The sequence below is a fragment of the Balaenoptera ricei genome, chromosome 2 (assembly GCF_028023285.1).
Source record: "Balaenoptera ricei isolate mBalRic1 chromosome 2, mBalRic1.hap2, whole genome shotgun sequence".
In the NCBI taxonomy this organism is placed as follows: Eukaryota; Metazoa; Chordata; class Mammalia; order Artiodactyla; family Balaenopteridae; genus Balaenoptera; species Balaenoptera ricei.
The window spans coordinates 118,774,843-118,799,905 of record NC_082640.1 but is presented as its reverse complement, the minus strand read 5'-3'; the positions used below and the strand labels follow the sequence as shown (position 1 = coordinate 118,799,905).

At 43.7% G+C, this 25,063-nt stretch overlaps 1 protein-coding gene across 1 annotated transcript; it reads right to left on the bottom strand.

Annotated features, from left to right (window-relative positions):
• Window positions 1-236: 236 nt before the first annotated feature.
• FOXG1 (forkhead box G1) lies at window positions 237-1,691 on the bottom strand. The gene has a single exon (XM_059915653.1). It carries the CDS (start codon window positions 1,689-1,691, stop codon window positions 237-239), a length of 1,455 nt encoding a protein of 484 aa, XP_059771636.1.
• Between the last annotated feature and the right edge of the window lie 23,372 nt (window positions 1,692-25,063).

The following is a 25,063-nucleotide window of genomic DNA, read 5'->3' as shown; positions in this document are numbered from 1 at the left end:
ATACACATTCTACTATAATTTTGACTTCCAAACCTTATATTCTACAATGTATTCTCCCCACATTGCACCTCGCTGACACTCCACACCTTGTTAGAATAATAAACAACCCTAAGACTGAACAAACGTACAGAAATGCGGGGGGGGGCTTAATAAAAAATACCTGGACTTATTTTTTAATTATCATTTACAATGCAAATGTGTGTAAAACGTTCACTTACAGTCTGGTCCCAGGGATGTTAATGTATTAAAGGGTTGGAAGAAGACCCCTGATTTTGATGTGTGAAATAATCAGACAGTCCCCCGGACAGTCCCGTCGTGAAACTTGGCAAAGAGGGTCTTAAAGACTCACAGGGCAGGGTCGAGGGGGCCTGCGGAGACGTGGACGAGGACGCGGCCCGGGCGCTCATGGACGTGCTGCTCTGCGAAGTCATTGACGGGTGCGGGACGTGGGGGAAAAAGTAACTGGTCTGGCCCGCGAGCAGGTTGACCGAGCAGGGGTTGAGGGAGTAGGTCCCGGAGCAGGGCACCGACAGGCCGCAGGGCACCGAGGCGGCGAGCGCGGCGGCCGTGAGGTGGTGCGTGGCGTACGGGATCTCCCCGTTGACCAGACGGTCCACGCTCAGGCCGTTGGCTGTGGAGAAGGAGTGGTTGTTGCCCAGCGAGTTCTGAGTCAACACGGAGCTGTAGGGCATGGGGTGGCTGGGGTAGGCCGACGTGGTGCCGTTGTAACTCAAAGTGCTGCTAGCACGGGGGTGGTGCAGGGACAGGAAGGGCGACATGGGCCAGTAGAGGGAGCCGGCGCGGTCCATGAAAGTGAGGCCGGTGGAGGTGAGGCGCGCCCCGCGCTTGAAGGCCAGCTTGGCCCGCGACGTGGTGGAGCGACGCCGCAGCTTGCCCGTGGTGCCGCCGATGAACACGTCGTCGCTCGAGGGATCCAGCATCCAGTAGTTGCCCTTGCCCGGGTCGTCATAGTGGCGCGGCACCTTCACGAAGCACTTGTTGAGGGACAGGTTGTGGCGAATGGAGTTCTGCCAGCCCTGCTTGTTCTCGCGGTAGTAGGGGAAGTTCTTCATGATGAACTCGTAGATGCCATTGAGCGTGAGCCGCTTCTCGGGGCTCTGCCGGATGGCCATCATGATGAGCGCGTTGTAGCTGAACGGCGGCTTCTCGTACTTGCCGTTCTTCTTCTCGCCCTCCTTGCCCCCCTCCCCGTCCTTGCCGCCCTCGCCCGCCCCCTTCTTCTCCTCCCCCCCGGCGCCGGCGCCCTTCTCTTTCTCGTCCGGCCCGACGGGCGCCAGCTCCCCGGGCCCGCCGCCCGGCTCGCCCTTGCCGCCCAGCCCGTCCGCTTTGGCCCCGTCCAGGGCGGCGGCCGGGGGCGGCGGCGGCGGTGGCGGGAGCAGCAGCTGCTGGGGGCCCTTGTCGTCGTCGGCGGCCGGGGTGCCCCGTGCCGGGGGCGGCGGCGGCGGCGGCGGTTGCTGCTGTGGCGGCGGCGGCGGCGGTTGCGGGGCGGGCGGCGGCGGGTGGTGGTGGTGGTGGTGGTGGTGGTGGTGGTGCTGGGGGTGGTGGCTGTTGTGGTGGCCGTGGCTCGCGTGGTGGTTGTCGTTCTGGACCGCCTCTGGCACCAGGCTGTTGATGCTGAACGAGGACTTGGGGATCATTTTCACCTCTTTCCTATCTCCCATGTCCAGCATCACCCAGTCGTCGGGGGGAAACGGCGGCGGCGGCGGCGGCGCGGGAGCGGGGCAGCGGAGCAGCGGGCGGCGGCGACCGGTGGGTGCCGAACGGGGCGCGGGCTGCGCGGGCGGCGGCGGCGGCGGCACTGAGCGCTTCGGCAGCAGCGCAGTTGGACCGCAGGCTCCGGCGCTGGCAAGTCATGTAGCAAGAGCAGCAACCACCCCTCAGGAATTAGAAGAAAAAAAAAAAGGGGGGAAAGAAAAAAAGAAAGAGAGAGAAAAAAAGAAACAACCACCGCCCCGGGGGTGAAGCTCCCTCGCTCCCAACTCTACTTCTTGGTCTCCCCCCCACCCCCCGCTCCCCCCCCCTGCTGCTTCCTCCTCCTCCTCCTCCTCCTCCTCCTCTCGCAGCAGCAGTCACAGCAGCAGCAGCAGCAGCAGCAGCCCAAAGGGGGGGAGAGCCGGGCGGCGGGCGGGCGCGTCCCGGAGCGGCCGCGGCGAGGATGGGGAGACAGCGATCGAGGCGGCTATAGCCACAATTAATTTTCCGAGCTACAGGCGCACACTAGGGCTGTAAAAAAATTTTTGGTTTAACCTTTCCTGCCGCTGGGCCAATCAGAGCCGGCGGCGTGCGGGAGCGTCTCTCCTGCCGTCGACCAATCGGCGGGTCCGGGCCCACCCACCCCGCCCCACCCCGCCCCGCCCTCCGGCTCCCGCCCCCTCGGGCGCTCACCTCCCCCTCTTCGCGGGCCTCGGCCTCGCGGCCGCGCGGAGCCGCGTAGGGATACGCCGGTGGGAGCACGCTGCGCCGCGGCCCTTCTCTGCGCCCCCTCCACCCGTTCTACCCCGCGGGTCTGCTCAACCGAAATCCCCCTCTTAGGGCAAATATCTCACATTTCCGGCTTCCTTCTCATGTATTGGGTCATTTTCGTTTGAGCGTCAATATTTGTCCTTATTGATTAAAGTTTGTATCCAATTTTATGTTTCAAAGCGGGGGCGGTGGCGGCGGCAGCGGTGGTGGAGAGAAGAGTGGGAGTGCAGGGAGAGGGCAGGAAATGGAGGAGGGAGAAGCGAGGCACTACTTTCCCGAGTCGGCCTTGCAGGCCCGGGTCCGGCATTTCGGAGCCCGTAGGAAAACTGTGCCCCTCGTAGGTAACACTCCTCCGAGGTTTCGGAGGGTTGGGGAGGGAAGGCCCACCTCTGGCGTGGGAGGGAGGGTCTCCTATACCTTGGGGGAGGAGGGTCCGGCAGAGGTTTGGAAATGAAGGGATGAGGAGGAGGAAGTGGGCTGACGAGCGCGGGGCCAAACAGGGGTTACTTACTCGGTTCCTGCGGCTCGGGCGGCGGCGAGCTCGGGCGCCGCCGGGAAGCCAGGCCTGGGGCTCCCGGCGCTGCGGCGGCGGGCGAGGGCGGCTCAGTGGTGGGCGCGTTTGATGGCCCTCCGAAATGAGGGGTGCTCAGAGAAAAAACAATACCAAACAATCTCGAAATAAACCAGGTAACACATGCTCTCTATGTGCGTCTCTTTCTTCCCCTTCTCTCCCGCTCCAGACCTTCGCTCATGCTCTGGGTGACTCGGTGCCGTTTTCTCCTCGCCGCTCCAGCTTCTCCTCAGCTTCTAATCCTAATTGGAAGCGAGTAGCCGCGAGCTATCACCCTGGAAATGTTTTCATTTTGCTTGTTGACGTTGGAGGGAAAATAAGGGTGGGCGTCTATTTCTTTCCGGGTTTTTTTTAAGCCTTCCTATTTTCACTCCCTCTTTTCTTTTTCTTTCCGTTTCTCAAATGCTTTTAATTTGTGCGGGCCTTAATCCTGAAATAACCGCATGCTTCAGCCGGCCCTTTCCCATCCTGAATGCTGCTTGTAGGCGCCTAGGAGCCTTGGGAACGTGGGTCCCACAATTCCAGCTTCTTGGGCGTTAGGACTGGGAGGGTTCGGTTGAGGGTGGAAGTGAGTGGGGAGACTGTGATTCGGGGGCTTTAAAGGGATCCCGTGGCCAGGGGCAGGGCTAAGGCCCAGCATTTCCCAGGGATTGGAATTTGGTGCAGGGCATACTGATCAAAGGCTGTTTTATCCCACATGGGCACGAAACATACCACAGTTTACGGAGGATGTAGCCTGAGAGAAGAGGGAGGTGGAGGAGGAGCATAAATGAAAAGCACCTTTTCACTCTGTAAGGTAAATAATCATAAAATGTAAACCTTTCTTCGTCTTGATAAACTCTCAAATTATCTGACAGATTTGGTATTTACGAAAACGAAAAAGCGGTGCTTATGTATGATGTTAAATTTCAATTCTAATATAAAGAATGCAATTGATGAATACTCAGGTTAATAGGGAGTTATTCCACTCTCCCCATCCCACCCCCACCTTGAAATTATGAGAGAGAATAAACTCTGAAGAGAATAATAGACAATTATAAATAGATAATGATTTTTAAATATGGATCTATTAGGAATGCCATAAGGGAGCTTTGCACATTGGACTGACCTCAACTATCCATTCACTGTATGTGTGTGTCTTCTCCCTATTTCTACATAAGTCCTTACTTTAAAACAAACTATTTTCACATGTGGGAAAATTCAAGGGTTCCAGCGATCGCCGTTGGTGGTGACATGGCCCCAGACTTTGACTTCTAAGCTCCGGATTTCTTACAGAGCCGGGTGAGCTCATGGGTTTTGCGGACCCGGCTGGAGAGATCTGTGGGCCTTCCTCTTTCTGCTCACTTTTCCTCCTCCCACTCTTCTCCCCTCCCCAGGCCTTATTCCTACTTTTCCTCAACTCGCATTCCTGCCTCCTCCCCTCTTCCCGCCTCCTCCCCCTCACTCCCCCCACCCCTCTTCTCCTTCTATTCCACTCCCTCACTCCATTCCTCCACCTACTCCTCCCCATTTCTCCCCCCACAGCCCCCCTTCTCATCACCACTTATAATGGCACACAAGGGCTCCCTCTGAGGTGGACGGCCCGGTACGTTTTCGTAGTCGGTCTAGCGTGAAATGATTCGGTGTAACCGGATTCTTGGGAAAGGACAGGTTACGTAAACATTTACTGATGTGGAGTAACTATACTATTTGTACTCTGATATGCAGGAAGGAAAGTGTTGATTAACACAGAAGAAAAAAAAGCGAAATTAGCTGATTGCATGCTCATAAGTGCAAGCTGTCATTGAACTGCTTTTAAAATAGACACAGCTGGGTGTTTGTGTTGAAAAATTTCTTGTGTTTTTGCTAATACTGAAATAAGCATGATTTTGTATACCAAACATTTTCAGATCATTAAAATTTGTAATCTGTGCTGGTTTTAAACACAAAGAAAAGAAACAGAATCATTTCGATGTAAAATTTGCTGATATTATATTAACTCAATCAGGTCTGTACAAATTGTGCATTGTGCCTACTAAAATCTGTTTGATCAATTTAATACACAAAGTGCCAAACGTGGGTATTGTTTGTTAACATTGGACATTTTATTCAAATCCAAGCTCAGCAGCAAACTGGAGGAGCACTCCTTGAATACAACACCAGCACTGACTGATGAATTTTTAATGTTTTAAGGTGTTTCTTAGGTCAAAGCTGAGTGTTCATTGTTTTTGTAATCCTGCATAAAATTTTAGCAGGTGAAAATAAGTTTTTCTTCTGTTTACTTTCAAATAGCAAAAACTGGGGTCTGCTAATGAGAGCTGGAATAATCTGATTTTATGTGCCAGGAGCTTATATTGACTGGGAAAATGTTTTGCATGCAAATTAAAAAATGTGTTATATTATTTTAAGGATTGCATGGATGCAAGTCTTAAAATAGGATATTTGTGTAGGAATAAATAGATTCCAGTTTAATCATATTAAAGATATATTCTCCCTAATGACAAAGGTTATTTGCAATTTGGGGGGGAGGTGAGTTTGAATTCCTTTTAATAATTTTAATTAGACTTTATGGTGAGATAGAGTGATATATATATGTATACACACACACACACACACACACACACACACACACATATATATATATATATATATGGGCTTGTTCAACAAAACATGCACTGTTTACTCAGCAGCCCACATTTGTCTCAGCAGTGGCTTCTTTTTAGAACTGCTACTAGATGAAATGGAGGGGGAGGGGGCTCTTGGACAGAGTATTGTGCAAGTTGAAAGTCCCTGGATGGAGCTTTGTATATCCTACCGGCCAATTTGGGTGCAAATTGGATTTGAACAACTGCCCACATCCACCTCAGGCCTCTTTCCTAAACACAAGAAGCCCTAACTCTGTATTTCCACCTCATTCAGTCTCTGTGATTACCTTCAGAAGACAGAGGGCATCCGGTGGTCTCAGATCTGAAAAAATTCTTTATCACTTTAATATTGTCTCATCATCAGCTTAATCTTGATCTCTCAAACACATAGATCTATAAATGTACACTGTTAACGTCAAAGCCTAAGTCAGAGCAAATGTAATTTTCTGGGATGTATAATGGTAAACTTCTCCTCTGTCTGCCTCCCCCTTTCACCCCCCAAAAGAGGACAGGCCTTGTAAAGAGTGAGCAGTTCCAACGGAAGAATTCCTTGGGAAATGAATTAGATTATTCCGTCTCTAGTTTTAATTAATAGCCAAGGCCCCACAGCCAACTGCAGGGAGCAGCACATTTAGTTTCTCCATCTGGTGGTGCTACATTGAGTCTTCCTTAGGGCCTATTTCCCGCTTTTGGTCGGTGCCTTGCTGCTTTTTTCCTTGTTACCTGCTGGTTAAAGGAGGGCGAGCCATTTTTGCCTAAAATCCACCCTGCTCTCGGCTCCCTGGATAGGGTGTCCTTGGAGCGGCGCCCAGCGCCAGGCTCTGGGTAAAGCTCTCTTCCTGCAGATGCAAGGGGAGTCCCTGACCCTGTGACGTTTGTGAGTGAGCGGAACCCTTGCGGAGGCATCCAGGTATTTCCAGAGATCCTGTGACTATCAAGGTCTGCTCTTGCTGAAGCCAACTCGTCCTTAATCCCTTCTTAACAGCAGGTAATGGTGCTAACATTTAGTGATTGTAAGTTACCCTTTAGTGTGTTGTATCCTTGTTCTGTGGGTTTTGGTTACAGGTTATACGATTAGGTTTGCGAGAACAGTAGTGAACTAAACTTCTCAGTAAGAGGTCTTCACACCAGGGAAGTGTTACTTTTCTGCCGCAGCCTTGCCTCGTCACTCATTAGGGAGCTGCAGGTTGTCAAGCGGCTGCTCTTAGAGCACGCGCGCACACCCTCAATATCCCCAGGGGCGCGCACACGTGCACGCGCACACCACAAACACACACACACGTACATATACACACTCACACGCCTCACTAAAACTAAATTAAGCCGATGATTAAGACAAGCGTCTACTAGGCCTGTCATTTCAGCATCCTTCCATCATAACATTGTGGCACCGGCAATTTTGCTTGAGAACTTCGAGAAAAAAAAATTCATGGGAGAGCCTCGTATTTGAGAGTCGAAATGTTTAACTTGTATAAGCTGGGGAACCACTTCGGAAGCGAGAAAGTCCAAAGTTAAAAAAAATTTTTTTTAATAAAGAAGAAGAAGAAGAAGAGAAGGAAGAGGAGGTCTGGATAGAGACCCTGGGACGCCCCAGGCAGGTTTCTGTGACTCTGCCAGAAAGCTTCCAAGCTCTCTGAAGGCAAGCACATACTTATCCAAAGGAATCGTCTTGAGACCTGCAACAAAATACACTTGGGAGAAGCTTCTTTCCAATATTACCCCACAGAGAGCCAGGCGTGGAGAAATCCATGAGGAAATATTACCACCCCAGGGTCGAAGGACCTTTAAAAAGTCTCTCTGAACAACCTCTCAGTCGAACACTCTGCACATCTCTTGTAAATATAAAATGTCCAGTAGTCTTTTACATGTTTCCTGTTATTTGCCAGCACGCTTGGCATCTTTGAAGGTGGACAATTTGCAGAGGGAGTTGAGTCCCTAATAGTGTGAGGGCAGGCCCGTTCCGTTTTTTGACCTGATCCAATTAGGAGAAATAGTCCCACACCTTTCGGGCAATCGTGCCCTGAGAGGCCAATTTCTTGTTTTCCTCTAGAAGCCCTAGGAAATGGCGCAGCCCATCCTTTAGAGGGGTCAGGAAATGCTAAAGGGAAAGACAAAGAGTGGAAGGGGTGATGGTAAACGGGAATGATGGAAGCTAGTTCTCAGGTCCTTATATTTAACCCTTGAGTCTATCTGAAAAGGGAGGAAGTGAGAGTTGGCAAAAGTCAGCACACAAGACAATGCTACCTTGGATTTTTCACCAGCGGGACATGGAAAGAGGGGGAAAAAATGACTTCATAAGTATATATCAGCCTGAAAGAAGAACTTACAGGCCTCAAAATGCTGGTCTCCTAGAGTTCGAGCTCCTTACTATCCCATCTCTGTTCTCCTTAATTAGTTGGAACTTCAATTTGATTTCCCGTAAGAAACCGAATAATCTACTTTGGGAAATGCTAACAGCACTCTTCGGAGAATGTGGGGCATCGAGTTTCCTCTATTCTGAAGCACCATTCCAAAAGGCCCCCCAAACTCCAGTCGTTGTGAGGAAAGATGAAGCGGTGCGGCTTAGTGACAATTATTAGGACGGTCAGCTCTGAACCAGTCACCCACCCTCTCAATAGTTAAAAGTACACGAAGAGTACCGAACAATAGAGAAGATTGATAGTATGTTTTAGACAATGCTCGCACCCACTGATGGTCGTCAGGAATGACGAGGGAGAAAACTGCCTGCGCTGGGGTGAGCAGGCCAGGAGGCAAGCAGAGACCCTTCCACCCCAAAGTCCCCCTTCGCATTTGAAAAGTCGCATAAGACAAAGTAAACTATTTACTAATCGAATACATCCGCTTCCTTTCTAAAAACCCAAGTGGACAAACCAATGAGCCAGTTTTTACTTCGTGTCTGTCTCATACCCACCTGCCTCCTCACTCTGGAACTGCAGTTCCTGTAGGTCTTCCCCTCCCCCTCCAACTTGAAGCAGTGGAAAATATGTTGGAGCAGCGTTTCGAAAAAGGTCCTGATCTTCTCCCTCCCTCGCTAACCCCTCGAGGCTGAAACGGCGACGGTTCCCGGCGAGGAGCATCACGGAATCCTGGCTCCCGGGGCCTGCGCGCCGCTCCTGCCCGCTAGCACCCGCTCGCCTACCCCGCGCTCCTTTGTCACCCGCGCCTGCCCAGCGCAGTCCTGCTGGAGGACTTGCTTTTAGGTTTTATTTCCGGATTTACCCCTCTTAGAGTTACCTTTTCAGCCCAGATGTCTCGTGTTTGCACATCACGCCGGATGCACGCATACAGATCAATATTTTTAGGCTAAGAGGTCATCTGCCATAGTGAACGTGGAAAAAAAGAGCCCAGTCAAAGGTTTTAAGCTTATTATTTGTATAAAGCACAGCTCAGAGTGAAAAGATTGGGGTGCGTGCAGGTGAAGTTAATTTGAATATTCAATTACATAGAAGGGGTGTTGTACCCAGTGAGGGAGAGCAGTTATACCCCTATTTCTCTCCTGCCCTTTGGAAGGAGCCGAAGGCAGGGAGGAGAGGAGCGGCCAGGGTATGCTAGATGCAGGATGGCTTCAGGAACAAATTACCGCTATAATGTGCAAACAAAACAACCCTACTCTTCCGTTTCAGAAACTACAACAAAGGTAGTGTGTGGGGGGGGTCACTTTTATTTTAAAAACAATCCTAGGTAGGTTCTTGTTTACCAATTTTAGTATCTTCCTTCTGAGCTTGTCCTAAGGCACGCAGGAGAGAAAGTAACGTTCAGGAAGAAAGCCGAGTCGGCAAGTTTGGCTCCGGAGCGTGTGAACTATGAATCACCGCGGTGAAGATCTTTTTTTTTTTTCTCACCCTTTTCTTTTCTCCTGGAGCGTGAACTTGTTAGATAAGATAGATGAGGCCACAAGGATGTAGAATCACTGATAAAGCCCGGCTTCTTGGAGAGCAGCCTTGTGAGGCTGCTGCGTTGCCTCGGACGGAGCTGAGGGGCGCGGGGCTCGCTTCGGCGCTGCCCCAATGCAAATCCCCGCGGCCGCCCGCGGGCTGCACCCCGCGCTGGGATCACTGCCCAGGCAGGCTATCCTCTGGCCTTAGAGGAAGCACCCCAGAAGACAAAAGAACGGCCCCAGCTGGGCTGAGTATCTGCTCTCCGGAACACTAAACGGGGCCCGCAGGTTTTCCCGGAATAAGTTCGAAGTCCGGACCACAAAGCAATCGGAGGGTGGGAGACACTAGATTTTAAAGAAGTCTGGAATCAGGCGTGATTCCCACTATTTTCCCCATTGATTAGAAGTGGTTCCCTTTCCCTATTTATATATATATATATATATATGCACATGCTATTGATTACACACCGCGATTTACTTGAAAAAGTGCTTAGAGTATCTTTAGCACACGCTCAGTCTTTCTCCCCCTCGAAGATTTCAGCTGACAGTGTGGTTGTTGGGATCAATTAGCACCGGATTTTGCCCCGGGGTTGCTCCCCAGGGCGGACAAATGGAGCCAACTCATCTCCAGCGGCTTTTTTTTTTCGCCCACGTGCGTATCCACGCCAGAGCTTTAGAAGCAGTTTAAAATCCCCAGCCTTGGTTTCACTTGATATTGTTGTTGTTGTTATTGATAAATATTGGGTCATACACAGCCACTTGTCAGAGCCTTTGGCTCCATCTCGCAGCTGCAGCTCCTAGCGGGGCGTTTGAGTCTTGTTCTAGGAACCGGAGGGATTTGTTGGGGAAAAGAATTGCATAGTCTCTGCTCCTTCAGTTGCGGAGATGGCCCCTTAAAATCTTACTTCTTGTCTGTCTACTGTCACGTTTATTTCTTTATTTGTTCATATGTGTGAACACTGGGTAGACGCGTGTTTCTTTTCCCCCCGTATCTTTTAATTGAAATTATCGTCAAAATAAAAAGGGATAAACTACTGACCCCAGTTTTCTTAAGTATATCTGAAACTAAAAAGAACACAGGCGAGTGGACAGATAATTTTTGTAATTGCTGGGGGATGGTTGAGTAGGTAGGACGTTTGGGGGTTGTGTAATTGGAGTAATTCATACAGTTTATCTTTCGACTGTGCTGTATATACTCTTTCCCTTGATACTGCACACGAACTGAGCCCTTGGTCGGCTTGTCTTGGCATGTCTGAAGCCCCAGACACCCAACAGTATCATTACAGGAAAGAGACAAAACCCTAAAGACTCGAGGCAGGGAGGCGTCTGCCTTGAGGTGAATGGGGAGTTCGTCTTGGCGCTGGACTTTTCGGGTAAGCGCACCCACTGGCTCAGACTCCCTGGCAGCGCAGCGTCAAGGTCTTCCCCGCGCGGAAGTGCAGGGAGGGGGTGGGGAAAGAAACAGCTGATTTTCGACATTTCAAAGGGACTCTTTCTATTTATCAGTGTTACCGAAGTGTACGTTACTGGAGAAACAACAAAACAAGCATAGAGCTGCAATTTTCAAGAAAATAGGATCCCCAAATATAAAAATAAAAAAGTAGCAGAGAAGATGTATAATTCAATCAAATTACACAAAATTGCTTGAAAATCCAGAACAGTAGCGATCCATTATGCCTCTGTTTTATTAGTGACAAGTACAATTACTCTAAAATAAAGAACACTGGTGAATATATAATTGGCTGTAATCATGTTAGTGTTTGAATAAAAATGACGGGAACATTTAACACTTTGACAACAAAATGTTCAGAAATAACTTATTTATTCAAACAGTTTTTATTTTCCACCAAGTGAAGGAGAAACACAGTTTGCTTAGGAAAATCAATGACTTTCCCCTGCAATAAATAAATATCCAAAAGGGGAAAAAAACAGCCCCACACCTCTATATTATTACTATTATTATTTTTAACCAACAAGAAGCTTAATCCTGTGTTTGGAGGCAGCACCGCCTAACGGTTGTTGGGTACCGACGTCCGCCACCTAGAGGAAAAGCTCTGCAGCTCACCCGTTTTCCGGCGGTGACCTCGGGAATCAAAGTTAATAAATATTCCTTTGCAAATTGCTCTCCAAACTAACTTCCCCCTCCCCCACCCCTCAGTCCCCTTCCGCCCTACAAAATCGTCACAATATTTTCTTAGTAATTGCTCTGTGCAATTGACAGAAGTGCTGAGTCCCCGGCAGCGCGGTCCTCTCCTAGCGAACAGCCCGAGCGCGCTGGGGAATTAGGTCAGGGAATATTTGGGTCTGGAGAGAGAATCCACTTTCGACCAAAATTCTTCTAGAGCAGCCTGAATTCGGGTCTCATAAAGTAACAGCTGATGCTGGAACCCCATATTCCAGTGCTTTTTTTTTTTTTTTTTTTTTTTTTTTTTTTTTTTTTAGGGCGTTCTTAGGGAAAACACAGCCCGGATCCCTCTGTCCGCCAGTTGCTTACCGCGGGGCCCCTTTTCCCGAATTCTCCCCGGTCCACATGCCCCTCCCCGCCGCAGACACGGAGTTGTGAGGTCCGGGCTCTCTCTAATCGGTCCTTCGAGACCAACGGGTCCTTTGATTTTCCTAAATAGGTTGTAAAGGCATTAAGGGGAAGGCCATGTTTCGAGGGGTCACCCCTGTGGCCCTGGAGGCCGAACCAGGAGAAATCCCACATCTTTACACTGAATCCTGGAGTTTCGAGAAACTTCCACAGTGTGCTGGGTAATTTGAGGACGGACCCGAAGAGACGAGGGACCTTTTTCTGCCTTTTAGTTTTGGTGGATACTATTGGCTTCTCCCGCAGAAAAAGCCAGCCTTACACCCGGGTCTTGCCTGGCTGCCCTCAAGGAAGTCTTGGGGAAAAGAGATGCTAAGCGAGTGTGAGGGGCTAAGAAAAGAGAAATAAGGAGGGTGTTCGGGGCGCTCAGTGGCTGCTTGATAGACGAGCAGCGGACTGTGCATGTCCGCGCGCCGGCCCTGCAGGCGTTTCTCCCCGCCCCACGCGTCCAAAGTTTTGTTTTGCTTTGCTTTAATGTACCTAGAATACTGTTCAAGCTGAAAGTTTGCTAGAAAGCCGAAGAAGGAACAAGCAAGCTGAATTCGTTTTGGAAAACAAAACATCAACAACAACAAAAAACCCCACCCTGATAAATAATTGGGTTTCATTCCTTAAGTTTTCCCTTCCCTCTCTTCCTCCCCTCTTTGCTTTCCTTTCTCAATTTCTCACCTTCCCCGCTCCCCATCCTCATCCCTATCTTTATTTCTGTCTTTATAACCTATCCAAATCCCTATCTCCATATCTCTCTATGTGTAAGAGAAAAGAAGCAGCGTGAGGTGGGTGGAGGTGACCATTTTTACGCTGAGTTTCGGAACCTCCCTCTTTGTCACTTCTCAGCCCCGACGCTGCTGGAGTTTAAAGGAGACATCCCAGAGATGACTCTTCCTCTCAGTCCTCCCAGGGGCAACCTCAGAACCATGGACCTGTTTTCCTACTGTAGAAATTCTTTTTTTTAAGGTAGTCGAAATATAGATATAGGTACATCTCCTCTAAAACGCATGTCCCAGTACATACCTCCCCTATGGAGTGAGGCACGCCCCAATACTCTAATAACTTAAGCCCTAAGAATTGTTCCGTTTTGTTTTATATAAAACTAGCGCTTCCACTCTCAACTCCCAGGTCTGTCACTCCTCTCCCGCATTATATTAACAGGCGATGTTAGCCTTCCCCTACGTGTTTAGGCTGCTAATGCGGTCCACTTAACGCAACAAAAATGCTCATCTGTGGAGATTTTCCCAAGGCTAGCCGCGATGCTCGCTCCTTTCCTTTTCAGGGCAAGTCCTTCCCTCCCTCCCCCTTCTTTGCTTGAGGTGGGGGCTGAAAAAGGGGTTCAACAACCGCGAGCGAGGATGTGAGCGCTCCCTCCTCTATCTCCCGCCTGCCAATTCACCCAAGAGATAGTGAATTTTTTGGTTTTCTCTTGGGAACAGAAATATCTGGAAGCTTCAGCCGTGCCACTTGGTTGCCTCTTTCAGTTAATTTGCCTTCCTCTTTCTTTTCTTCTCACCTCAGTCTATGAAAGCAGTTCAGAATTGCTCTCACCGCCTCCTCTGCATCCTTCTTAGCTCCTGCCTTCTGAAGGAAACTCTGCTGGCTTTCTTTTCTGTTTCAGCAGGAAAGCTGGATTGGAGATGCACTCTGTAGCGGATTGTTTGTGTGTTGTGTACGTTTGTCTAGTTTTAATAACTTTTTGGAGGAGACTTTCCTGGGCTTGCTGACATTTCCTCCCCCAACCTCTCTATGGAGGAGACTCTCTGGAGGAAGGCATCACCTGAGCTTAGCTGATGGCCTTTTGTCAGGTTCTCTTACTCTTCAAAGTCTGGTCTGGGAAAGTCATGTGTCATCATGATTCATATGTATCCAGTTTCCAAGGAGAAGGACATCAGGGAGAAAGCAAAATAAAACTAACTTAACATATAATAAGTATTATTAATTAGGTTTTGGTTTAAAAGATGATTGCCTTCATTGCTTCCATCTGGAACACCTTAGATTTTTTTTTTTTAAACCTATAAAATATAGACATTAGAACAGAGCTTTCCAACTCTGGCTCTACCATGCTCTTCTTCTTACGGATCCTTAGGCAAGTTACTTCACTTTTGTAGTTTTCCTGCTTCATCTGAAAAATAAGTGATCTGCATTCATTAATATATAAGATATCACCCACTCACCAAAATCCCCAAAACAGTAAAAAACAATTAGCCAAACCCTAAGAATCTTTTTTTTTTCTTTTTCTGGAAGCACTAAGAAAATCTCATTCAAACGGCAGCAGCGACATCTAGTGACCATAGTGCTCAATAGTAACAATGACAGTGTGGGAAGTTTACCAAGGAATGGGTTTTCAGAGTGAGACATCTTGGTTTTTCTAATAAATCTTAATTGTCTGGCAAAGAGTACTCTTTTGATATCAAAGAGTTCTTACTGAGTTTAGATTATGGCAATGAGATAAAGAAAGAAAAAGATGCTTAACGACCTCAAGTGTGCATACAAGGCAGTTACAATGTATAAGAACACTCTTCTAATGTTTTAAATTCCAGGTCAAGAGACTAGTTCTAAAAAATAATTTTGTGGGTTGTGCTTTATTTAACTAATTTTCCAAATTAAAATCAATTGTATTACTGCACAAATACTTAACAAAGTTGGAAAAAGGTAGAAATTTCCAAGATTTCCTTTCATCTGGACCAACCATTTAGTTGATTTGAGATTGCTGTCTAGTCAATAACAGGGAACATACTAAAAATAACTCCCTCCTTTAAGTCACCACATATATACTCTGTCCATAACACCTTTGTTCAAAGTATTTTGAAATTCAAAGAAATGGGGTTCCCATTACTGGATGGACTCCATCTCTTTTTGTAGCAAAGATTATCTGGGCACCGGTGAAGTCTTAGCAATGGCAGAGAGACTATGAAGCCCAAGACGTTTCAGGATAACAATGTTAGCATTTTCTTGGCATTTCACACTTTAGACAGAGGCAAAGAAGAATTCAGCTTATTCTCTGTGACTTTATAAGCTGGCCAAGTGTGTGGGCGTAGTTTGTTCATGCACTCAGTGAAGTGTGTGTTTCAATTCCTATTAGCAAAGCAGATGATGACTGTTGGAATATATGGATCCATGTTTTATAACTTTAAAGGAAGCCAACTTTGTTTATTATAGTTTATTTTTGACCAGTACTTTATGCACTTTTACTGTGTAATTTGGCCACTGATTGACTTACTAGCTAGTTTAGCCAGGTAGTATTCTAGTGTAATAAGATTACTAGACTCTTAGTTAACCCCGGGGAGAACTTGAGCTAGTCACGCCACTTTCTTGACCTTAGTTTCCTCAAATATAAAATGAGGAGGTCAAATGCTCCACTGTCCCTTATTGCTCAAAACAACCATAAATCAATAAATCGTCAACCCTCATTTGCAAAGACCCTCTTCTGGTGCCTCTGTGGTCACTTGTGACTCTTCAGTGTCAATTCTGAATTCTCCAGTTAGGCATCTCATCAGAAATTAGAATGGAAAGAATTGACGAATCCTACTTCTTCATGTCCTGCCCACCTCCCCGTTTGTCTGATTTTTAGAAATGACAGAAATCTTAGACTTTCCAGTCAACATTTACCAATTCATTGGCATACTCTCAGCTCTCTTGTTGTCCATCCAGAAAAATCACAGTGTGGGAATGGGACAAAACTGAACATAAAGCTGGGGCAGCTGTATTTGAACATGTATCCAACATGTTCCCATATCCCCATGGTAATGGTTATTTATTATTATTATTATTATGAGCCAGAGCCAAAGTATTCTGGCTGCAAACAGCCTACATTTCCTTCCTGCTTCTGTGGCCCTATGAATACATTTCTTCAGGATGTGGCAGTAAAATGTCTCCCATTTTTATCTGGCTTGGAATATGATTACACACATTTAGCAAGGAGAAGATCGTTCACAGGAGGCAAATATTACCCCATGATGCAAATATGCTCCACATTTAATATAGGTCCCAGGGAAGCTGAAGACATATACAAGGAGAATCGGAATGATACTGACCTGGATTGACAGAAGGACCATGGTTCATTATAAAGAAAATTCTGAATCTCTCAAAGGTTTATTTTTAAGATACTTTTCTCCTTTCTCATCTCTCTAGATGTCTTCCTGCTCTTCATACAACTCAGAATGGTAATAAAAATACCCTATCTTTGTATAAAATTAACAAGGCATATTTTCTTCTGTGAATTCCTCTCAGATTCAAGAGACAGGTATTATTTTACTTTAGAAGTGAGAAAACTGACCTAGAGAGGCTAAATTACTCACCTGAGCTCATACTGCTAGGAAGACCCAGAACAGGAGCATGAATTCTGGCCCGGGATAGGCTGCATCTCACTTCTGCTTGTTCTCAGGGTTGAGGCCCTCACACTGGGAACCAGGGTTACAGACCGACCTGCTGCTGTTCCTTAGGCCTCACCAAGATTCCATTGCATATATTTGAGAAGTCTCAACTTTTAGGAGATTCTTGGGACCCTTGTAACATGGTAGAATCTGTGCTTGCTACTCTTCATTCATGTATTTCTCCTCTTAATGCTAACAATTTTATATTAATATATTATTTATATTGTTTATATTTTCTTCCTGAGGAATGATCTTTGTGAAAAGATAGCAAAAATAATATAAAAATATATTATTTATATTTTCTACTAGAGGGATAATCTTTGCAAAAAGATAGTACTCAAAACATGTTTGTTAGTGATCTTGGGATCCAAGATTTTGGAATTGGAACGAATGTAAGACATCCTCTGATTCAGCAGCTCTGGAGAGAGATCACTATCTGAATCAGTGGCTCCTGGGAGCTCTGCTGAGTCCAAGTCCGGATTATTCTGAATATCCTGGCATTGTTTCCTGCCCATCTCCCTTGCTTCTTGGCTTCATACATTAATGTATTTGGGAATTCCATTCTTGCTGGCTATCCTGTGGGCTGATTTTCCAAATGGGCTGCCTCTTCAGTAGCAGGCTGTAGATCTGGCTAAGGACCCTGCTCTCAGCTGGGAGCTGTTATCTTCCTCTTGAATGTATTTTCTCTGAAGTAGCTCTGTGCTGCCCTCCACTGGCACTCAGCCGCTAGAGCTAGCTAGCCTTCTGCATCTCCACTAACACACTGCATGTAGGGCTCCAAACGAGATATGAGAGCATTATTAACCACACTATGTATGGTTTTTATAGCATGAAAAATAGGACCCAGGCCCCTTCGTGTCCACTTATACCCTGTGTTCTCACTTCCTATGAGTTTGCTGACGGGCTGTGAATGAGTGTATCTGACATTCACTAATTTCAAGTATTTGTGCTAGAGTATTTGGAAGGGATTACTTGAAAGTGTAAAACTTCTATTTAATTATCAAACTGAAATACACTTCAGCTGACATGATACTAGGCCACAAATTTCTGAGCGTGCTGTACTTACTCAGTCTTAAGGAATATTAAACATTTTATCTGTAATGTTATAAAGATATAGTGAATTATATGAAATCCCTAAATGATATGTACATTTTTCATTTATTCAACAAATATGTATTAGACACACGCTATGTGCCAGGCACTCTTCTTGGTGCTGAGAACACAGCACTGGATAAAGGATATACAAATTATAAAAACACCTGCTGCCTTTATTGAGTTTGTTTACTAGTTGGGGAAGATAAATATTAAATGAATTAATAAGCAAAATGCCCTTTAAGGGAATATGGCACTACCATATCTATTTCCTACCGGAAACACACTGTAGTGATTCCATGTTTTTAAGAATATCGGTATTAAGATTAAGACAGGCATAACCAGAGTTAGATAGGGATTTTTGCTACAAATATTTAATGTGTTATTCGTTCATTCATAAATTTATTGTGAATGTAGTATGGGCTTGTTAAAGCAATTGATATAGATGAGTGTATGAATCCCTCAGCTGTAAAGATGTTTCATCTTTTGATTCTATCACAATCTTCTCTCCTGTTAGACTGTCTGGCAATTGCCACCTTGTCACGCCCTGTAATAGCTGTCGTGGAAGCCCCTGCTATTGCTGCCTTGATGATGGGATCTGTTACTGTCTTTCCTTTTTCCTTTGTTTTCATTATGTTCTCTTTCTTTCTTTCTTTAATAAATTTATTTATTTTATTTATTTATTTTTGGCTGCATTGGGTCTTCGTTGCTGCGTGTGGGCTTTCTCTAGTTGCAGCGAGCGGGGGGCTACTCTTCCTTGCGATGTGCGGGCTTCTCATTGCGGTGGCTTCTCTTGTTGCAGAGCATGGGCTCTAGGCACGCGGGCACAGTAGTTGTGGCTTGTAGGCTCAGTAGTTGTGGCGCATGGGCTTAGTTGCTCCACGGCATGTGGGATCTTCCCGGACCAGGGTTTGAACCCCTGTCCCCTGCATTAGCAGGAGGATTCTTAACCACTGCGCCACCAGGGAAATCCCTATGTTCTCTTTCTATGTCTTTTGCTTTCCCCACAGATAAACTCAAATAGATGTCACTGGCCCAATGGAATAAGTTTTTCCTTTCTAATGTGGCAGAAGTACCCATCCCAACGAAGCAGGTATAGTTACTTTGTCTTCTCTAATCTACCAGGTCTGTCGGAAATGAATGTCTGTCCCAGGTGAAACACAAGTGGTTTGGAAAAAAAACAAAACAAAAACCAAGCCAAAATACCAAAGTAATATTGACATTAATTATAGGTACAACTTTTAAAAATGTTATATTGGTTGAAGAGTTCTTCCGTGTTGTCAGGGACCAAGGGTCACAACAAGCTGCTTGTCCTTCCTCAGGAATAATGCCATTGCCCTCACCCAGATGTGAGGTGAGCCATCCGCCAGAGATGTATAAAGTACATGTCAGAAAAGCAGCTTCTAACTCTCCCAGTCAAGTATGAAACTTAGATGGTTCCATACCCTTATTTTTGAGTGAGCTTAGCTGTCTAGCTTCAGCTCAGCTATAGCTGGCCTTGACATATACCCAATGTCTTTGGCCATAGGTTCAATAATTACTTTATATATCATTAATGGCTAACTTGAAATGTCATGCGTGTAACATGTTTATACAGCTGCCTGGGTACTTTCCTTTTACAAACTCTATGAAACAACACACTTGTGTATGTCCTCCCTGTCCTTTGCACTGGAAACTAATTCTTGTTGGTTAGGATAAGTAGTTTGCTGTTTTTGAGAGAAGAGCTCTGAACTCAGAGAATGTTCTTAAATTTTAGAGGGTTTGGCAATTTGGTGTTTACATAATCAAGGTTTTACATTATTGATTTGAAGTGATCAAATGGAAGAAGTGAGGGGTTGGTACGTTTAACTGAATTGAATACATTGTAAGGTGCACCATTATTTAATAGACCATAAAGAAAGAAAACGTGCTGTGAATTTATCTGATATGCCATGAACTGTGAGATGCAGCCACACCTCAGAGATGTTCAAATATGTATATCTCACTATCACATGAAATGCAGTGAGTATTTCTTCATCTGCTTTGAGATGGATTCATCTCTTCCATAGCTTCGTGGGAAGACACATCTAGTAATAAATGCATATTGACTATAGTAACATGAAGAACCAAAACCTTGACAGCAAAAAAATCCTTATAATATGACAATTATGTATTTTAGTGTGTTCGTAGGTGGTTTAAAAATGATTACTGAGACGTCTTTAATTCTTAATAGGAATCTGAGAAATCTCAGGATTTCTAAGTAAGATGTTTATATTAAAAGAAAAAAAATAGTCCATATTTTGGAAAAAGCTCCATAATACAGAACTGATTCAGGGTTGTTGGATGAGAAGCTTCAACCTTCCCTTGGAGGGTTTTTCTGATTGGAACTTTCTGGTTTTGTTTTTATGGTGCAGTCTCATGGTATTGTCTTCTGCTAGGAAGACATGCCATCATTTCACTGCAACATGTGGGTCAGGACAGCAGGTAAGAGTCTGAAGACTCAAATATCCTTATATATGAGTTAGAAGTGTATATTTTTCTTAATAAATTATTTGATATATTATCTTTAATTTTTGCTTACTTCTGATTTTAGCTTAACACAGACTTGCTGTAAAAAATTTCCCAGTATATTATAAAGAAGACAACTATAAATCACCCACTGAGACAAAACCTAGAGATAACTTCAGTTAATATTTTCATAATTTAAAAGAAACAGGCCTTTTCATATGTATAAATATACTATATATTACACTTTAAATAATTTAAATCATTCTGTGAGTATGCTTTGGGTTCTGCCTTTTTTCTTCAGTGTTTTACCATGAGCATTTCCCCATCACTATTTTTACTTTTGAAAACTATTAACTTTTAACTTATGTTTATATTATTTTATGGATTAGTAATGAACAATATAACTATTGCCCATTAACCATTGCTTCACATTTAGGTTGCTTCTAATTTTTCATCATTAAGTGACTTGAGATGTGCACCTTTGCACAGAGAGCTGTTTCTCCAACTCTGATAATTTCCTCTTAATAGGTTTTTCTAGGGAAAGAATTTTTTTTGGTCTCATAGTATAAATTTTTAAAAGACACTTGCCACATAGTGTTGAACTGTATTTCATTAACATTATACTAATGTATACTTACACTGGCAATCTATGACAGTGCCTGTCTTATTGAACCATCACCAAATATTAAATCTTCCTTTTTAAGAGAAAAAATAATTATATCTAAAACTTGCTTTAATGTATTCTTTTATTTACCAGCAAGATTGATGACTTTTCTTCAAGTATTATTCACATTTAAAATGTCTTCTTCTGTGACCTGTTGGGTCTTTTGTCTTTTTTTGTGTTGTTTTGTCTCTTTATATGCTAAATAAGAATAACAATATTAATTGCTATCAATATTCATTAATTTTGATCACCAATTTCTCTTCTTGAAATACTCTTATTTGTTAGACAATAAGTGCCAGTCACTGTTCTAAGAGCGTTAAGAGCGATTCACTCTATCCTTATAATAATAATTCCATGTTGTTGTTATTTTATAGTTCTTATTCTATAGATCAGGAAACTGAGGCACAGAGATTAAGTAATTTGCCCTAGGTTCCCTGGTAAGTAAGAGTGTCAGGCAGTTTGGTTCCCAAGTCCATGCTCTTAACCACTGCTCTACGGCTACTTCCTCTGCTCAGGGTTGGCTAAGTCAGTGTTTTGTCCTTTTCGAGTGTCTCCTGTGTCGTATGTCCTAGCTTTTTTATTAAGCTACGAGGAACTCAGTGATTCCTGCTATATTAACATTGTTAATAGCTACTTTTATTGAGTACATTGTGCTAATTAACTATTTTTATTCTCTCTTTTAAAACCTATAGCAACCATAAAGTAAATGCTTTTATTATTTCTTTCCTCATTTTTTACCCTACCCTGAAGGTGAGAAAACTGAGGCTACATGACCAAATAATCTATCTGAGCAAGATCACACAGCTCATGGTTGGCGGAGATAGGTGTGAAACCCAGGTCTCTGTACCCTGAAACTGAGATATTATCATACTTGATTACTACCAAATCTTGATGCTCACTTTATCCTCTCACTTTCCCTCTGGAACACCATATTTACAAGGTACAGTAGTTTCTGAATTCTCCATGTGTTGAGAAACAGTGGGCTGCCTTTCTATTGCCTTTGCTCTTCTGCTCTGCTTTCTGTTCTAAACCTTTAATCAGTCCACCCTGACTTTCCACTGCTGTTGAAATTCTACCAGTGAACTCACACCACCGAGTGGCTGGTATCTATATTGACAGTCATATCGTCTGCTTTTTAATTATTACAAAGCCTGTTCTTTTGAAATTGTCTTCTGACATGATTGAAGGGACTATTTATTTTCATTAGGAGACTTCGTTGTTTTGGGTCAGAAGTCTTGGTTTCCCATCATAGTGCTACCAGCAAGAACTTCACCCTAGGAAACAAGAACACACTTTTTCTCTAATGGTTCCTATCTTTTCTGTTATAAATCATCCCCCAGATGCAGAAAAGCATTTGTTTTTACTGCTCATGATCCATGCGTGAATTATGTGTTTATAATTTTGAAATGCCTCTATGGATCTGTTGTATTAATATTAGAGCCCGCAGTGATGAAAAAACGCAGTCCAAGTGTCTGCCTGATTGGTGGCATGTGTTACATGGATCTTAGGGTACTTGAACCTCTTTGATCAGAGATACTAGATAGCTTCCAACCCATTCAGAAATACTCATTTTTTTTAGTGTGGTTTTGTTCTAATATTCCTAGAATGTAGTTAGAGAAAAAACGTTCTAGGGTAAAAATAAATATATTCTTTTGAAGACATACAACTATAACTAAGTCAAATAAATACAACTATATATATATATATATATATATATATATACTTGTTAAATTTGAAAGATACAGAGTTATATTTGTGTTTCCTCAAATTGTTCAGAAGGATCATTTTAAACATAAGGATATTGTAGGCAGCCTTTTTAATGTAGCTTATAAAAATAGGTGTTTTTTTGTTTTGTTTTGTTTTAAAACGTCATTCCCTTACTAACATAGTTCTTTCTTTCTTTTTTTTTTTTTTTAATTTTTATTTATTTATTTATTTTTGGCCGTGTTGGGTCTTCGTTTCTGTGCGAGGACTTTCTCTAGTTGCGGCAAGCGGTGCGTGGGCCTCTCACTGTCGCGGCCTCTCTTGTTGCGGAGCACAGGCTCCAGACGCGCAGGCTCAGTAGTTGTGGCTCACGGGCCCAGTTGCTCCGCGGCATGTGGGATCTTCCCAGACGAGGGCTCGAACCCATATCCCCTGCATTGGCAGGCGGATTCTCAACCACTGTGCCACCAGGGAAGCCCAAAATAGGTGTTTCTTAAACTTCTTTCATAACCTGTTAGAACTTACTATCATTCCAAACTACTTTATTTGGCAAGTGTAGAATATCACTCTAGGTTTCATATGAGGTGTCTATCATTTCTTCCACTTAGCTTCTTGTGGTGAGCCATTTCTTGGGATGAGGGAATGGGAGAGGCTTTAAAAATTACTTAGTTTGGAAATGGCTTATTATGGGTTTCAGTATTATACAAAATGGCTCCTAATTGAGACCTGATAGGATATGTGTGTTTCAGTAGCTGAAAAAGACTAGAAACCAGCATTTAGTAGAAAGACCATTGAACATCAGAAGACTCAAATCCTAGGCTCTATTCTATTATTAGAATAGATACTTAATAACTCTGTGATGTAGGACTTCTCCTTCTAATCTTTCTCATGTTCCTTCGACCTAAAATGGATTTCAAAACACCTGCCAGGTCTAACTCTGAAATTTATTCTCAAGAGCAAGTGAGATGTAATAATGCGGGGTTATAAATAGAAAAGTTAATATTCTGATTTTACTTCTGGATTTGGTTTATGTTGGGACTCTGAAAGTCACACAAATACCCCAAAAGATAAGAATATTTGTTGTCACCAACTACTTACCTTTGATTGATCGGAAGTCCTCATGTATTCTACAAGTATGTTGAATTGTTTGAACATTGTACTGTTCCTTAAGTATTCAAAATAAGTATCACCAGAAAATCTTTGCAACTTCAAAGATTTATATACTTTATATGGTGTTTAAAACTTCTCATGCATTTTAATAAAAACGGAGTCATTTTTAAAATATGAGGTTTTGGTATAAATCCACACATCAACTTGGAAGGCATAGTTTTAATGCAGCTGCTGTACATTTTCTTCACAGCTTACTTGTAATGTCATTAGTCATTGTTAGGTCTATTAGTCAGAAGTTTCAAATCTGTAATGTGGTTGTCATACTTAGTAATTATTTTTTTAAATGCTGACATACAATTTAGTGTGTTGAAATTCAGCTTTATTCACAGATTTCCCCTTCTGTTCTTTTGCAAAAATCAATTTGTATAATCTCAAAATAACAGTACCTCTCTACACTCTAAGCATTTTAGATGTGTCATCATATTAATTTTTTGCCCTTTACTACTTCCATTAATTAATTCTGCCCTTTAACTTTTGCTGATCAATGTGGACTAAATTGTAATTGCAACATTTCTGTGAAATAATGCCAAATTAAGGCTGATAGTGGCATGCTGTGAGTTAGTGAGGGATTTTAACATTTTTGAGCTTGGTATGTTGATATAAAACCAGATAGACTGAGAATCAACTTTAAAAAAAATTTTTTTAATTAAAACAATTTTTTATTGAAGTATAGTTGATGTTCAAATTTATGTTACACGTGTACAATATAGTGATTCACAATTTTTAAAGGTTATATTCAATGTATAGTTATTATAAAATATTGTCTATATTCACCACATTGTACAATATATCCTTGTAGTTTATTTTATACATAATAGTTTGTACCCCTTAATCTCCTACCCTTATATTGCCCCTCCCTCTTCCCTCTCCCCAGTGGTAACCACTAGTTTGTTCTCTTTATCTGTGTCTGCTTCTTTTCTGACTGAGAACCAACTTTTGATTTATGTTTAAATTCTAGGTGTGAAGAATTTTGAATATTATATTATGGTTAAAATTTCCTTGCAGTGTCTGCTAAATACTGGTGGTTTGGAGACATGTAGCTTTACATGATCACTATCCCATTAGAGAGTTAAAATGTGCGACGGGGAAATGAAATAATTAAATATCTCATGAATGTTTATATTAATTCTCACATGGATTGAAATATTGACTTTAATCTAGATTACCCAATATGGTTGATTGTTTATTTATTAAGTGAATGTATAATCATTACTTATTCTGCACCAGATAATGTACGAGGAGATGAGGATAGAGCGATGAATAAAATTTAGTTTCTACTCCATAAGAACACAGAGTCTGGTGGAGGAGATGAACACATGGTCATATGTGTACAATAAAGTTAGGTGCCACATTGGAGGTATGCACTGGGTACTATGGAAACACAAAGGAAAGTCACTTGGATCTTCAGGTTTAGGAAAGATATGCCACCCAAG

Bases quoted from the DNA above. Each gene is read 5' to 3' on its own strand.
- FOXG1 (XM_059915653.1), bottom strand. From the start codon at position 1,691: ATGCTGGACATGGGAGATAGGAAAGAGGTGAAAATGATCCCCAAGTCC.